Source organism: Mauremys mutica, chromosome 2 (assembly GCF_020497125.1).
Source record: "Mauremys mutica isolate MM-2020 ecotype Southern chromosome 2, ASM2049712v1, whole genome shotgun sequence".
Classification (NCBI taxonomy): domain Eukaryota; kingdom Metazoa; phylum Chordata; order Testudines; family Geoemydidae; genus Mauremys; species Mauremys mutica.
In genome coordinates, this window is record NC_059073.1 from 83934059 (window position 1) to 83950676 (window position 16618).

At 44.9% G+C, this 16618-nt stretch overlaps 1 protein-coding gene across 3 annotated transcripts in view; it reads right to left on the reverse strand.

Annotated features, from left to right (window-relative positions):
* CABLES1 (Cdk5 and Abl enzyme substrate 1) overlaps nt 1–16618 on the reverse strand; it is a 113160-nt gene that overhangs the window by 43704 nt on the left and 52838 nt on the right. For all 3 annotated transcript variants that reach the window (XM_045003305.1, XM_045003304.1, XM_045003306.1), the window contains exons 2-3: nt 16051–16122; nt 12831–12923 (exon numbers count right to left, since the gene is read on the reverse strand). In XM_045003305.1, the coding sequence (XP_044859240.1) occupies nt 12831–12923; nt 16051–16122 (165 nt within the window). The remainder of the gene's footprint in view (nt 1–12830; nt 12924–16050; nt 16123–16618) is intronic.

The following is a 16618-nucleotide window of genomic DNA, read 5'->3' on the forward strand; positions in this document are numbered from 1 at the left end:
GGGGGTGCTGCAGGGTGATCTCCCTTCTCTGTGCAGCCAGTGGCCGGTACTCCCCACTGCCATGCTGGATCCTTCATGTTTATTGACAAATACAATTTGCCAAATTTTGCAGAATTTTAAAATATTGTGCACAGATTTTTTTATTTTGTTCGTGCAGAATTCCCTCAGGAATTTTTGCAATTTTCATTTCCACACTGACATAATGCTTTTCTGGCATGTTCCACTTATTTGTTAGTCTCATTGATAAAGAAGGCCAAGGGAAATATTAATGGGCTTGACAGCTGATATCACTGTTTTAGTGAACTTTTCTGCTAGATACTAGATATGACTAATATGAAAATGAATCCTCTGAGCCATAAGTTTATGAATGCACTAATAATAGGAGCCTGCTGTGCAAAGGACAATACAATGCAACTGCTTATACACTACTGGGATCAAACAACAAAGAGATGGTTTCATTCTTTAATTTTTATGTTTTCACACAAAAATGGTACTAATTGCTACAGTTTAGAGCAGCTGCAAAGACTGCTTTGACAGTGCACAATTGTTTGAGTCTAGACCCGGGTAGGAAATTATTTTCTCATCTTGGGAAAATTTTCAAGATTTAAAAAAAAGAAAAAAAATCCCATCCCAAATCAGGACGAAAAGTTAAAATCTGAAAAAAAAATACGATTCCAGTAAATGAAAATTGCAATTTGACCTTTTTTATTTAAAACTGCATTTTTACTAATAGTTGGCTTAAAATCTAACACAGTCATTTTGAACTAAAAAACAGAATTTGATTAGAAAATGTCAAAACAAGATTTTTCAACAAAACTTTTTTTCAAATAATTTTTTGAACTGAGAAATTTGTTGAGACAACCCCATTCCTGTGAACAATTTCAGTTTCGACAAATTGCCATTTTCTGTCAAAGAAAAAAAAAAGTCACAAAATTTCCAGCCAGATTTGATTAAGACTATGAACATCTAATCTGCCACTTCCTCTAACGAGAAATATATTATAAATCTGTAGAAACTGGTTTGACTAACACACAACGGTTAGTCATTGGGTAGTTCTTAAGGAATTGTGGGGAAGGTGCTGTGTACAGTACAGGAGGCTCTCTTCTGTGTTGAGCTAGTAGAGATATTCCTTTAAAACACAATTGATAGACCACTTGCACTGGAACATCAAAGACCACAGTTCAACCTCCAGCTTAGGTAAGTAAATTGCCACTAGTGTGTGTTCCTGTCCATGGGAAAAAACTGCATTCTTCATGCTACGAGAGATAGATAAATCACACTACAGTACCCATGACAGAACAGATACCTCCAACCATAATGGGACCAGGTAATTAAGAATATACAAGTATCAGAGGAGTAGCTCTGTTAGTCTGGATCTGTAAAAAGCGAAAGTGTCCTGTGGCACCTTACAGACTAACAGATGTACTGGAGCATAAGCTTTCATGGGTGAATACCCACTTTGTCAGATGCATCCAAAGAAGTGGGTATTCACCTACGAAAGCTTATGCTCTAGTACGTCTAAGAATATACAGCAAGTGAGGTAGTCATCCATCTTTTTTAATCAAAAGGTCTGTATTTTCACTATAAAACCAGGAGTCGCATACCAATAATATGATTAATTCAATACTTAATTTGTTTTATTTACCTTGTTTTCAATTAACCCCTCAAACATAAAATTAAAGCCACTGTCAACACTTTCAAAGTTGGATTCCTCAAGCTAGGTGACTAAATACATCATTGGGCACCTGAATAAGTCACATGAGAGGAAGGAGAGTCCGGTGGTTAGAGTAATAGTCTATGACTTGGGAGACTGGGGTTCAAGTCCCTGAATCACCACAGATTTGTTTTTGTGACTCTCTGGAAGTCAGGTGTGAGTTTGGCCATGCCCAACTTTTAGCTGCCCTGCCACCCAGTGGAATCCTCAGCCCTGAGTGAAGTGCCTAAGCTCCCTGTACAAACCATGGGGAGAGTCAGGCGCCTAAGAAAAGGAATCACAAAAGCCAGCAAGCAATGGGCAGCTACCTAAGCTAGCCAGTTGTTGCTGGTGTCCTTCATGACCACTGATGACGGTATTATGCCTTGTGAGTCTGACTGTGGCTAAAATGGCTGATGAGTGAATGGCAGTCCTTTTTGCATTGAGTGCATATGAAACTAGATATCAGGGAAGGGATTCAAGTCTGTGCCACCGAGTCTGCACCACTCAGCTTCTGTACCACAAGATCCATATGGAGATTAATCTCGAATTGAGTAATCCCATCACTGACTGCTGCTCACCCGCGTGATCTAACTGTTGCTGATGACTCCCAGCTATAAATGTCAATGTTGCCCTGCTTCCAATTGTGCTTCAGTGTGTCCTTCAAGTGTTTCTCCTGGCCACCTTGTGTGAGATTACCCACTTTCAGTTCTCCGTACAGCAACTGCTTTGGCAGTCTGGTGTCATCCATCCTCAGCACATGATCAGCCCAGTGTAACATGATGCAATGAGCATGGTTTCAATCTCTGGAGTGGCCATGTTCCAGAACCTCATTACTGGTAACTTTATCCTGGCATTTAATGCCGAGTATGCCACACAGGTTTCATACATGTACATTTTCTAGAAGCTTGATGTGATGTCTATAGCAGTTCTAGGTCTTGCACTCATACAACAAATTGGACAGCACAATCACTTTTATAAAAGTTAGCATGGTTTGATACTTAATATCCTGTTGCTGCCAGACTCTGCTTAATAGTATGCTAAACAATGAACTGGCTCTGTTGATGCATCTTGTCAGCTGCTTGCCTATAGTAGCATCATTTGACAATGTGCTGCTAAGATAGCAGACGTCTGTAACAGCATTCAGCTGCTTGTTGCTGATGGTGATTTTTGGTTTTGTGCAGGGTTTCGCTGGTGCTAGTTGATACGTGGCTTATCTTTTTCAGATTGTCAGCCAGTACCTTTTTTCAGACTCTGCAAATCTGTCTGCAATCAATTGTATCTCTTCTTCAGTATGTGCCTCTAGAACACAGTCATTGGCATTCAGCAGCTCATGAACAACTTCTAAAAGAGCTCATGAAAGATTGTGGCCTGTTCAGGTTGAATACATTTTCCAGAGGACCAAAAACGTATGGTGATCTCGGCACTCAGGTCTCTTACAGAGTCATTGCTGCATAAAAGAGATTGAAAGGACTGGACCACTTACACAGCCCTTCTTAATACCATTAGTGATAGGAAACAGGTCAGACAGAACACCTTCTACACAGACTCATCCAAGCATTCTCTCATAAGTAACCTCGGAATGTTGGAGAATTTTTCTGGACAACCAAACTTACATAATGGTTGCTGAAGTCCAACTCTACTGACGATGTCAAATGCTTTAAACAGGTTGATGAAGATAGTGTAAAGGTCCTGTTGCTGTTCTCTGCCTTTCTCCTGCATCTGATGAGCTACGAATTTAATGTCTGCCATTCCTCACGTTGGCCTGAAACTGCACTGCGACTCCAATAATGTGCGATTAGCGACATTGCATAGCACACGATAGGAGTACCCTGGCCAGAACATTTCCAGCAATGGAGAGTAACGAGATACCGTGATAACTGCCACAGTCAAACTTTTTACCTTTCCTCGTGTATATGGTGACAATGGTGGTGTCTTTGAAGGCTTGCAGTACATCTTCAGTACTCCATATATTGAGAAATAGTCCATGTTGTTGCCTCAGCAAGCTCTCACCTCCACACTGGAATATTTATGCAGGAATGCCATCTGATCTGGGGGCCCTACAGTTCTTCATGGCACTAATTTCAGTGCGGACTTCATCGAAGGATGGAACTGTGTCCATGATGTCATATGTTGGCTGATCCATTACTCTTGTTAAGTATCAGATGGGTAGGCATGTTAGTCTAGATCTGTAAAAGCAGCAAAGAGTCCTGTGGCATCTTATAGACTAACAGACGTATTGGAGCATGGGCTTTCGTAGGTGAATACCCACTTCGTCGGATGCGCATCCAATGAAGTGGGTATTCACTCACAAAAGCTCATACTCCAATACGTCTGTTAGTCTATAAGATGCCACAGGACTCTTTGCTGCTTTTACTCTTATTAGTTCCTCATCTATAATGTTGGATGGTGTGTTCAGAAGATCACTGAAATGCTGTGGCCACCTCTGAAGGTCTTCTCCTTTGAAAGTGGTCAGTGTTAAGCCATCCATGCTCATAAAAGGCAATGTGTGTGTGTGTGGTGTGTGTGCGTGCATAGGACGACATATGTCTTTCAAAGCAGCATAGAAGTCTTTGGTCTCATGGCGGGCAGCAAACCCCCAGATTTCTTCTGCCTTGATATTTCACCATTGATACTGCACATCTCCTAGCTTAGATTAGATGTCATGATGCAGGTTCCTATGTGTGGTTACTGTAACTACAGGAACATGGGATACAAGAATCTGATGGTGCACCTCATGTTTATTTAGTCAGTAGCTGTTGGATTTCCAGGTCACGTAACTTAACAGCATCCCAATGCAAGAGGTGCTTGTAAGCATGTAAGGGACTGGGGCGTAGGCAGTCTTGCCTAGCAGCCACAGTTGTGCTGAGGTCTTCCCACCAGGGATGGCAGTCACCGGGCTGGAGTTAGAAGAATTGCAAGGCCGGGTGCTGTAAAAAAGAGTCAGGGTCAGAGTCAGGCTGGGGTCAGAGACCAGAGGTAGTACCACGTTAGAATCGAGAGGCAGGACTCAGGGTCAAAGTCAGGCTGGAGTCAAAGATCAAGAATCAAGGCAAAGTCTGGCACAGTAACAGGCCAAGGTCTGTGTTGGTTGTCCTATAACTTCCTGGGGCAACCCCTGGGGTTAAGCAGGGGCACTTGGCCAATCAGATGGCCACAAGCTACCATCACCCTAGGTCTTGTGGGCGGTACTTCCTGCGGTGCCTATTCTCCACAGTGCTTTCCAGCTGTGCTTCTGCAGAGCCTTCTGGTAGCACTGTGGGAATATTGTCCATCCCAGGCTCTGCAGACCTAGGTTCAGTCCCTATGCCCTTACAAAGGAGCTTATAGGTATCTGGCAGAGAGTTCCAGCTGGCCTGACAAGTTGAATGTTTACAGGGCAGGCGGTGACAACATCTCACTGATCCGGATTGTACCCGGGGATTGTGACAATTCCAGCCCATAGGAAGTGCTGAGGAGAAGGGTGCAGCCTAGCCCCAGCTCATCAAAAGGAGTCAGACACCTCACTCTTTTCAGGATTCACAGCAGTGAACCCTCTCCTGGAGTTCGGCGCCTAAGCCAGGTTAGCCCTTCCTCAAGAAAAAACAGAGAGAGACGCTCCCCACCTATTACATACAATAGCCATGGGGCAGACCCTTAGTGGGAGGTGGGAGACCTGTTTTCAAATCCCTGCTCTGCCTGGTTTGGAACGCAAACTGAACTTGGGTCTTCCAGATCTCAAGGAGTTCCCTAACCATCGGGCTACAGAGCCAGTCTTCAATGAGTATTTCATTACTGATACAAACTGGAACAGCTTCAACAGGTGAGAGAGACCAGCCCCAGAATAACCAATAACTGGGGGTTAGGACTCTCACCTGGGATATGGGAGACATAGGGTGAAGCTCCTGCCCCAAATCAGGCTGAGTGGAGATTTGAAAATTGGTCTCCTAATATGACTGCCCTAACCACTGGGCTTCTGGGTATCCTGGTACAGCCAGCCAGCCAGCCACCCACCTTCCTTAGCTGTCTTTGTGTTGGCTAGGTGTGCTCTGAGTCCATCTACTGGTTTGGGGCCCACAGGCGAGATAGGGCTTAGGTGTCAGTTGTGGTGTTGAGCAGCTGGGATGCACCAGGACTCAAGCAGCTCTGCGCATGCCCAGAGGTGGAAACTTGGGCACCACAGGGACTTTACTAGTGGAAACTTTAGGCATGCAGGTAATGTAGGCCCCTATAGGCTTAGGGGGCAGCTGAGTGGGGGGTTTTGAGGATTCCAGTGGTGTCTAAGGGCTTGGCTACACTTGCGAGTTAGAGCGTACTAAAGCAGCCCCAGGCGCCCTAGCTCACTACCTGTCCACACTGGCAAGGCACATAGAACGCTCTGACTCCAGGGCTAGAGTGCTCCTGGTACTCCACCTCAGCGAGAAGATTAATGCTTGGCGTGCCTTGGCTGAAACGCCCGTGCGTCAGTATGAACAAGGTGTTGCATTGCTGCGCTCTGATCAGCCTCCGAAAACATCCCATAATCCCTTTAAGTCAAGTGGCCACTCTTGTCATTGTTTTGGAATTACTGCAGGCATGCCGATATGCCCTTTGAAGGCTCCATTTCTGACAGCCAGCATGCTTATCTACTCTGAGACAAAGCAACCGTTACTGTGGAATGCTGTGCATGAGAGAGGGAGAAGGGGGGTCTGCTGCTGCCTGAACTTACAAGACAGCATGCTGACATGCTCTCAGCTCCCCCAAAACCCACTCTCTCTCCCCCCACATACACACAACACACTCTCTGTCACACTCCACCCCACCTCCCTGATTTGAAAAGCATGTTGCAGCCACTTGCATGCTGGGATAACTACCACAATGCACTGTGGCCGTTGCAAGAGCTGCTAATATGGCCACGCCAGTGTGCTTGCAGCTGTCAGTGTGGACAGACTGCAGCGCTTTCCCTACTGCACTCTACGAAGGCTGGTTTAACTCAAGGCACTCTACATCTGCAAGTGTAGCCATGCCCTAAATGTTGGACTTAATGCCTAAAATGGCAGTCAGGCACCTAAGTCCCTTAGCCTCTCTGTCCCTCAGTTCCCCATCTGTAAAACAGGAATAACAACACTTCCCCACCTCATGGGGTGTTGTGAGGATGAATATCATAGGCGCCGACTGCATGGGTGCTCTGGGGCTCGAGCACCCATGGAAAAAAGAAGAGTGGATGCTCAGCACCCAGGAGTCAGAGCTTGAGTGTGGAATGTGATGAGTTCTGTGCTGCTAACAACTTCTGCCCTTGGGGCAGGGAGTTTGTTTATAAACAGAGGCAGGGTGATTAAGATAACAAAAGGCTTGTCATTAAATTAAATTAAGCATCCTTATATGATCCTGAAAGCATTCCCAGGCACTCCAGTTAAAAGATAGGAAACAAAGGGTAGGAATAAATGGTTCATTTTCAGGATGGAGAGAAGCAAATAGAGGTATCCCCAAGAGGTTTATACTGGTCTGGATCAGGGCTGTTCAACATATTCATAAATGGTCTGCAAAAAGGGGTAAACAGTGAGGTGGTAAAGTCTGCAGATGATACAAAATTATTCAAGATACCTAAGTACAAAACAGACTGCAAAGAGTTACAAAGGGATCTCACAAAACTGGGTGACTTGGCAACAAAATGGCAGATGAAATTCAACGATAAATGCAAAGTAATGTACATGGCAAAATATAATCCCAACTATACATACAAAAGGATGGTGCCTAAATTAGCAGTTACCCATCAAGAAAGAGATCTTGGAGTCATTTGCATTACTCTGGAAGCACTGTTTCCAGAGTACTGCAAATTCATAAGAATTCTTCTCACTGTGCCTGTATCATCCTGAACTGTCGAATGCAAATTCTCCTGCTTCAGAAGACCTAAAAATTATCTCCAGTCATCAACGGGGCAGACACAGCTGAATAATGTAGCTGTCCTTAACGTTCATCAAAATAATACCAGGGAACCTAGATGTAAATAAGATCGCTACAGTTTCATCCAGAAAGCTACAGTGAAATATAATGTCTTTAAACTGGGATGTTAGTGAAGACAGCTTATAGGTGATGGCAAAGATTTTAATATACTGTAATTCATGAGAATATAATTATGTAGTTCATAACAATTGAATCATTATTAAAATAGTAAAGATACCAATGATAGACACATTCAATAACTAGAATATGAAAGAAGTGTATAAATATGCTGAAAATAGCTTCCCCGCAAAACTGATGGAGTGCCCCCTCCCCACACCTCTTCAAAAGCACCCACCGGCAAAAACAAAAGTCAGCGCCTATGATGAATATATAACATTAAAGACTGTGAGGTGCTCAGATTTAAAAATTTTACAGTGATGAGAACCAGATGAGTATGATGGACTGACCAACCTGATTTTCAAAGGTGCTTTGCATTCAGAACTCCTGTTAATTTCAATGAGAGTTCAAGGTGCTTAACATCTTTGGAAAATCAGGTCATTTCCTTAGATGCCTAAAGGTGGATCTAGGTGCCCAACTTGAGGAAACCAAGTTTGAATGTGTTGACACAACATTTTATTTTTAACCAATATCTCTGTGATTATTTGTCTGTATGACGTACAGCATTTCAAAAATCATGGACCTTCTGTTTATTGTGTGTGCTCTCTAGATAAAGGGATCTTTAATATGATTATGGAAATACTCGGCAAGACTGCATCTGCCAATAAAGATAAGAAAGTATGCAAAAAACAAACTTACTGTTTTCATAACAAGAAAAATATTCAGTTTTCTTATCAGACATGTTATTGGTGTATACACTAAGACAGCATACCACATACATATTGTACCAACCCTTTAGCAATTGTTGGAAAAAATACAGGCTGATGTAGATTACTGCCTGTGGACCAAATTTCACTCTTTCATAGGCGAGTTTTTATGCTAAGTTTTTGTGTGCACATAACAGGGATACAAAATACATTTACATTCATACCACAGGTATTCAGGCACTTTATTAATTTGCATGTGTAAATATATCTTGCTGGAGTGCACTACTTTACGCATAAAATGACAGATGCCAGTTTGGAGGTTGCTTTTGGAAGTTTGACACTAGTAATGAGCCTGCAAAAACAACTTTGTTATACCATATAGTCTCTGCACCAAAAGCTAAGTTTAAAAGGAACTATAATCACACACAGCCAAATTCTGATATCTTTACTCATGTTGAGTGGCACTTTATATCACAAGTAGTCTTATTTCAGTGGGACTAGTTGCAGAGAAATGTGTTACTCAGTGTAAGTAAAGCTATCAAACTCTGGCTGACGATCACACTAATCAGTGTTAAATTAGAACTGACATTTGTCTAGTTCAGGGGTCGGCAACCTAAGGCACGCATGCCAAAGGTGGCACGCGAGCCGATTTTTCATGGCACGCAGGGCGGGCTGAGCTGCTCAGCCTGCCGCCGCTATGGAGTTCCCGCTGCTGGCCCCTTCCAGCCGGGGTCCTGCCTGGTCCCACTCAGCACCCGCTGCCGGCCTGGGGGAAGGAACCCCAGGCTGGCAGCGGGCTGAGACAGTTGGCAAGGAGCTGGTGGTGGAAACCCCAGAGTGGTGGCGGGATGAGCTGCTCAGCCCGCCGCCGCTCTGGGGTTCCCGCTGCTGGCCCGTTGCCAGCCAGGGTCCCCCCCGCCGCAGCCCCACTGAGCACCATCTGCTGGCCTGGGGGAAGGAACCCCAGGCTGGCAGTGGGCTGAGACCCCAGCTGGCAGGAACCGGTGGTGAAAACCCCAGAGCTCTGGCGGTCAGCCCCCGCTGCTCTGGGGTTCTGGCTGCTGGCCTCTTGCCAGCCAGGGTCCCCGCAGCCCCACTCACCTTGCTTCCAGTTGGAGTTCCAGCGCAGGCCCCCTGCCAGACAGGGTCCAGGCCTCCGGCCCTGCTCAGCCCTAGCAGTCACCAGCTCCACTCACCTCAGCTGCGGATCAGGGGTTCCAGCCGCTGACCTCCTGCCAGCCGGTTATCAACTTATAACTCAGAAGCCTGTGTGCAGCTTAAAGTATCTAAATAGGTGCCACTAGACATTGGAAAACTCAGCAAGGAAAAGCAAGGGCAAGGATCACACTAAACTAATAAGATCTGCATTTTAATTTAATTTTAAATAAAGCTTCTGAAACATTTTGAAAACCTTGTTTACTTTAGATATAACAGTAGTTTGGTTATATATTATAGACTTATAGAGAGACCTTCTAAAAAACGTTCACATGTATTACCGGCACACGAAGCCTTAATTTAGAGAGGGTATACATGAAGACTCAGCACACCGCTGCTGAAAGGTTGCCGACCCCTGGTCTAGTCCTCCATTTGGCTAAATTACATGCTATGGGCCTAACTCTTTCGATGCATGTGTGCATGGTTCCCATTGACTGCCATGGGAGTTCTGCCTACTACTCCTAAGGGCATTCTGCACTAAACAAATAAAAATTTTATGCCAAAAAATTAAAAATTCTACGTACAATATTTTAAAATTCTGCAGATTTTATTTGTCAAATAAATGTGGAGGCTCCAGCATAGCATTGGGGAGCACAAAGAGGGGGAGATCACTCTGCAGCTCCCCCCAGGACATGGCTCAGCAGTGAGGCTGCACCCAACCCTGACCCAGCACAAGGACGGGGCCTGCCCCAGAAACACCCCAGGGCCCTGCCCCTACATACCGGGCGCACAAGGTGTGGGAAGGCAGGCTCAGCCCGGCAGGATCCAAATGTGGAGGGACTTAGTGTGGGGGGGATCCAGGTGTAGGTTGAAAGGGTTCTGTGTGAGGCAATCTGGGTGTGGGAAGCTCAGTGGAGGATCCGGGTGCAGGGAGGATCTGGAGGCACAGGGGTTTGTTGGGGGATTCTGGGTGCAACAGCAATGGGACTCTGCAGGAGGGTCCAGGTGAAGGTGGTTTGGGCTCAGCGGGGGTGTGTGTCTGTGTGTGTGTGTGTGTGGGGGGGATAGAGCTCAGCACGGAGGTCCGGATGGGGGGGGGGGTTCAATGGGGAGGTCCAGATGCTGGGTGAGTGGCACTCAGTGAGGTGGGGATCCAGGTGCAGCTGGTTGGGGCTTGGTGGGGTGGGGATCCAGGTGCGGGTGACTCATTGGGGTGGTCCAGGTGCAGGGGGAGAGGGGCTCAGCAGGTGGGGTTCTGGAGGGGGGTGAAGTTTGGCGGGAGGGTCTAGGTATGAGGGGGTCTGGATGCATGGGGGTTTGGCAAATGGGGGAGCAGCTCCCCATACAGTGATCCCTCCTCCTGTAGCTGAGGAGCGATAGGTGCAGGAAGGGGAGTTTGCAGAGCTTCCTGAAGCCTGGGGAGAAATCTGGAAGTGGGTCTGACCTGGCCCTGGATGCTGTGCAGGGGCAGAGGAAGTCCCGTCCTTGCCAGCCCAGGCAGGACTAGCAGCTGAGCCTGGTGCAGGGTAGGATCCAGCTGGGTCTTCCCCAGTCCCGCCCCATGCCCCACAGTGGTTTACCTCTCTGCCAGCTGCCCTGGGCACCCAAACATACTGCTGGGGAGGGTCGCATGACCCCTCTTGTGGCTGCCCTTTGCTTCCCCGTTAGAAAGTCATATTTCTGTGGGGAAGCAAAGAAATCTCCAAGGGACATGATTTCTGTGCATGCGCAGAGGTGCAGAATTCCCCCAGGAGTAGCATACACATGCAGGGCAGACAATGGTAAAGTTTAGTTTATTAGTTCCCCTCCCACATACAGATACTGATTTTTAGGGTTTCAAGGAAGAGTCTGAGTGAAGCCATGAGGCACATATTCAGAAGCATATCTTTATGGCAAAACACATGGAAATTATATTTTTATCAATGGATAGGTTTCATCAGGGAGTGATTAATCTCCCATGTGGACTGGATGAAAGGGATTGGAATAAAGGTCCATGTTTTGCTAATGTGAAAGCCAGGATCATCTCTGTACATTTACCATATCCTCTTGTATTACCATCCCTACAGGAGTACAAAGGAGCATCCCACACTATATATCCAGTACTCCCTGGAGAGTACTGGGTGAGACTCTGACTAGTCATGGGGGTACGTGGCCTTAGCTTTGTCCCTTCCCATACTCGTGCTGGGATCTGGAATGGTGTGGGCATGCGTGCATGCTGCGCCTTTACAAAGCAGCAGTGAAGGCTACTACTGGACGCACTCCTCCAGTGTTCCTTTGAACAAAGTTCCAAGCATCTGCCATGTAAAGGGAGATTCCCTCAGGTTGCCTTTAACTCCACCACTCTTACCCTACTGCACATCTCAAGCACAGGCGGCCCAATCTTGCTCTGAACCCATCAGAGTAGACACAGAACATGTCATATTTATTGTTTGGTTCGACAGAGGCAACAACACTATATTTCACCCCCTTATCTGTATTCTTTTCTTTTGACAGAGCTATCCTTTTTTGCCTCTTCTTAGAGCTCTCTCTCCTCACATTCCATTTATCAATTCCCTTTGCTCTCCTCTCCAGAAATTCCAATTCCACCATTTTCCTCCCCTGCAAAATTAAACAACTCCCTTACCCCCCGCAAAAGGGATCTCCATCTCCTAGACTACCAGTTCTCCTGATCTCTCTTTCTCTGGGAATCCTATGTCTCTAGCAACCTGGGGCCAGATCCTCAGCCCCATTTCCACAGAACTGCCCTAACAGGCCAGCTGGCTTTATGCCCCTCCTCCTGTCCCCTGGCTCCTGTAACTTATGCTGGGGACCAGTTCGGAAACCCCCTTAGATGTATCAAGCAGATCTTAGGTGTACCCAAAGATCTGGCTCTAGTCTCAAAAATGGTTTTAAGGAACAGTTTTAACCAAATTCTGCTCAGTCCCACATGATGGTAAAACCTGATTAACTTAAACCATTGTAAAAAAATATATTTTAAAAAGTACTTTCCTATTACACAACTCTTTTTGTAAAGTAGATGAGGTCTTAAAAATCCCCTGACTAGCAATCCAATCGATCAGTAATTCACCTGAAGAAGCTAGTGTGCATCTTCATTTAGAAAGTCACTTTTTAATTTTAATCTTAATGGAGTTTTATTTACTGTGTTACATGGTAATTTCTAAAGGTTAACTTTGCTGTGTAAAGGTGCTAAACGTACTCTAACCTTCCTTGTGACCCCACCCCAAACTTCTGAACAGAACACTTTGCTTGTGCAGTACCTGCCACTTCTGGTATCGTGTTGCCGCATACTCTTGATAAAATGAATCTTCTTAAAATTCTTTGGTCTGGGTGAACCTGACAGAGTCCGACATCTGAAAAATAAATTAGTTAAAAAGAATTTAGTCAGCTCCCTGCTGGACAGCTGAGAAGTCTCAACACAATGACAGGAAGGAAAGACCAGACAAATGATTCAAGTCACCCTGTTTTAGGAGTCAGCAAGAATGATGAAGACAATAAGTCTGGAAATGAGAAGGCTTAATATTAAACACACACACACAAAAACACTCCACAAAAACTCAGCAATGTACCACTTCTCGGACTTTGCTGAGGTATGTTTGACACAGTTTTCTGAAATGATCAGTAATTAGAAATCTTTAGCTGAATTCTTGGAATTACTCAAGATACAATATACACACTTTCATTTTTGTGTCCTCCTCAACCACTTAAAAAGTTTCTGTTAGAGTTAAAATTAAAATAGAGGGTGCAGCAATCTGTCATCTATCTGTTAGTGGAGTGATTCTCCTGTTCCTTTAGTTCAAGAGGTCAGTTATTTCTGTACTAAGTTATAAAACATTTGAACAATAGATAAAGTAATTGCTTAGGAAAAAATATCTTAGTTCTAAAACCAATTTTTGGCTAACATTTTTTAAATGGTAATTTTAAAAATAAAGTGCAACAGGAGAAAAACAAACAAACAATGACACTCCCTTATGGACTGAAACAGCAGTACATTTTGTAGATTTGTGTTTTAATTACCAATTTATTTTATGTAGACACTCTCCAGAATGAATGCATTAAGGCCCAAATTGTAAATTGAGCAGCCAGGCTATGCACTGGGATGTTCCTCAGGAGCTAGGGAGAAAGGAATCTTTCCCCGATGATGAAGCAGCAGCAACAGCAGCAGAACCATTCTTTACCTGCAGGCTGGAGTTGCCTCCATGGTGCCTGTACCATCACACAAGGGAAAGAATGGCCATTGTATCCATGTAGTAGTAGCAGATCCATGAACCCTGCCTCCAGCTGAGCCCAGCCTCATGAAAATGTGCAGGGAGGTCTGCTTCTCAGCGGGGAGGGAGAATAAACCCATTTGGAGACCCAGAAATCCTCCCTCCCGTTGCAATGGAATTGTGTTGGTTCCACTCCAGGAAGAGAGCTCCATGCCAGTTGAGGCAGGAGAGTGGGATTTGCCCTACTATCTTGTCTTCTGCTAGATGGCCTGTACATACAGTATCTTGGACAGCCAGCTATGGTGCATGTATGCCCAAGCATGGTAGTGGATTTTCCAGGATATGTGGGCAATGCCTGTCACACACAGGAGAGGCTAGGACTGAACTTTAAACAAAGTTTCATATGATTTTTAGTAGTGGAGTTAGTAGCCAGACCTACTGGTAGCCAAATACCCAGCACATCTGGAGATGAACTGCTGTGAGGTGCACTACATTTCTGTAGATCGTTCTATTAGAGGGCATGGTGGTGTGGGGCGGTTAGCGCTCCACCTGCAGAACAGGCCAGAGGGCCCAGCCACACACTACACATCTTTGTAGAAGCTGTATTGCTTCTCCACCTGCTCCCTGGCAGCACAGTTCCAGAGACACCCTGACCCCATGCCAGCATCTCCCCTAACTCTCCACTGAAAGGGAAAATCCCCACTGTGGCAGGAATTCCATTGCAAAAGTAACACAGCCCTAGGTGATTTTGTGAATTACCAAGTCAATAAAAGCAGCAAAGAGTCCTGTGGCACCTTATAGACTAACAGACGTATTGGAGCATGAGCTTTCGTGGGTGAATACCCACTTCGTCGGATGCATGTAGTGGAAATTTCTAGGGGCAGGTATATATATGCAAGTAAATAAACAAAATCCCACTTCACTTTGTTTATGTTATTAACAAACATAACTTTTGCCAATTATGTTTCCATCTGAATCATTTATTTCTTTTGCCAATTATGTTTCCATCTGAATCATTTATGAGACCACTTTATAAGGTGCTAGGAAGTGTCCTTTGTAAAAATAATGAAGTAATGGTAATAGGCCAACTTGCTACAGCCTCTACTGTTAAATATTTGCTGAGAGGTGGGGACAGACAGCTTTTTTTTGGTGCATATTAGCAAAACATGGATAAGCAGGGTAATGTGGTAAATACCAATATATGCTATCTGAATTACTGGGTCCCAAGGTAAACAGAACTTTAAAATTAAACTTTTGCCTCACTGAATAGCCGAACTGGAAGCTTAACTCTCTGCTTGGATATCTTTGTATACTTCTAATTTTTAAAACTAGCACTGCAGATTGCATCACTTTGGCCAACTGCCTAGTGACTAGTCGTACAATCACATGGCAGTCTCCAAAAAGAAGCCATCTCTTCTTGGCTGCAGGATTAACATTATGATGAGGCGGAAGATACAAAAGGGGTGGGTACAGACTCCTTAAGGGGAAAAAGCTATAGTGCTGGACAGGGCCGGCTCCAGACCCCAGCGCGCCAAATGCGCGCTTGGGGTGGCATCCTGCGGGAGGGCGGCAGGCGGCTCTGGTGGAACTCCCGCAGGCATGTCTGCGGAGGGTCCGCTGGTCCCGTGGCTCCGGTGGAGCATCCGCAGGCGTGCCTGCAGGAGGTCCACCGGAGCCGCGGGACCCGCGACCTCCACAGCGCCCCCCGTGGCGTGCCGCCGTGCTTGGGGCACCCCAAATCCTAGAGCCGCCCCTGGTGCTGGATAATGAAAAAGCACAACTGAGCATTTTCACCTAAGAACAAGCAGTATCATAACCACCAACCTCAAAATAACAACAAAACCCCAAATACACATGCACAAATAAAATTTAAAAAAAAAAAAAAAAAAAGAGAGAGAGAATGACAAAAAGCTTAAACTCAATTTTGTAAAAATAAAGTGTCTGTTAAATAATCATGATTTCCTTGTCGTTAAGGCTCTAATGACTCCTAGCACTGACAATCACAGTTCTAAGTGCCCTTCCATTCTCTACCCTGCCAATTTATATTGTCACTTCTTACTGTCTAAACCAGGCAATTTTTGAGTCAGATTCTATCTACCACCCTGTACTACAAAAGAGGATAAACAGTATGAACCAGATTTTGATACTCTTCATCCTGGGTGTTTTACTCCCTGAGCAAGGTACTGCTCAATATGAGTAAGGGTGGCATAATCTGTCCCTATTATACATAAACAGGCAAACGGACATACAGACAGGCAATGTATAAAATCACCTCCGTAGTGGAGCATTTTCCTCGATGTCCTCCAAAGTCTCCAGAGAAGAGCGTTGCGAGATCAACCGACGCCTGAGGAGAAAAGAAATAACCACCATTGATTAAAAAAAATAAAAATCAGAATTCTTGTTTATTAAGGCAATATGCTGCACATGTTTTTATATTAGACAGGTTTCATTCTGTTCAGTCCTACTTATCTTGGCGATCCACACTGATTCCTACCATAAGTAAACCATTTCATAAAAGCTTTTCTATCAAAACAAAAATTGAATCTTTATGTTGCCAACCACTGATTTCATGCCACAGTACTCTCCCCAGTTTATACCCAAACTTGCTTTTTGCTTTCCAGTTTCCATTCATCAATCGGTTTAAATATCTACGTAAGGACAGCAGCTCATCTATTTTGTTGCAGAAAGTGTAGACCTATATCCATATCACTATGAACCAAAACTGACTTCCTATCATTCACATTGCTCTAAGGAATGCATTTCATTGTACTTTTCTTCACATTCTGCTCCCTCCAAACACTATTTTCCTTCAGTTTTCACACATGTACAGGCAATTATTG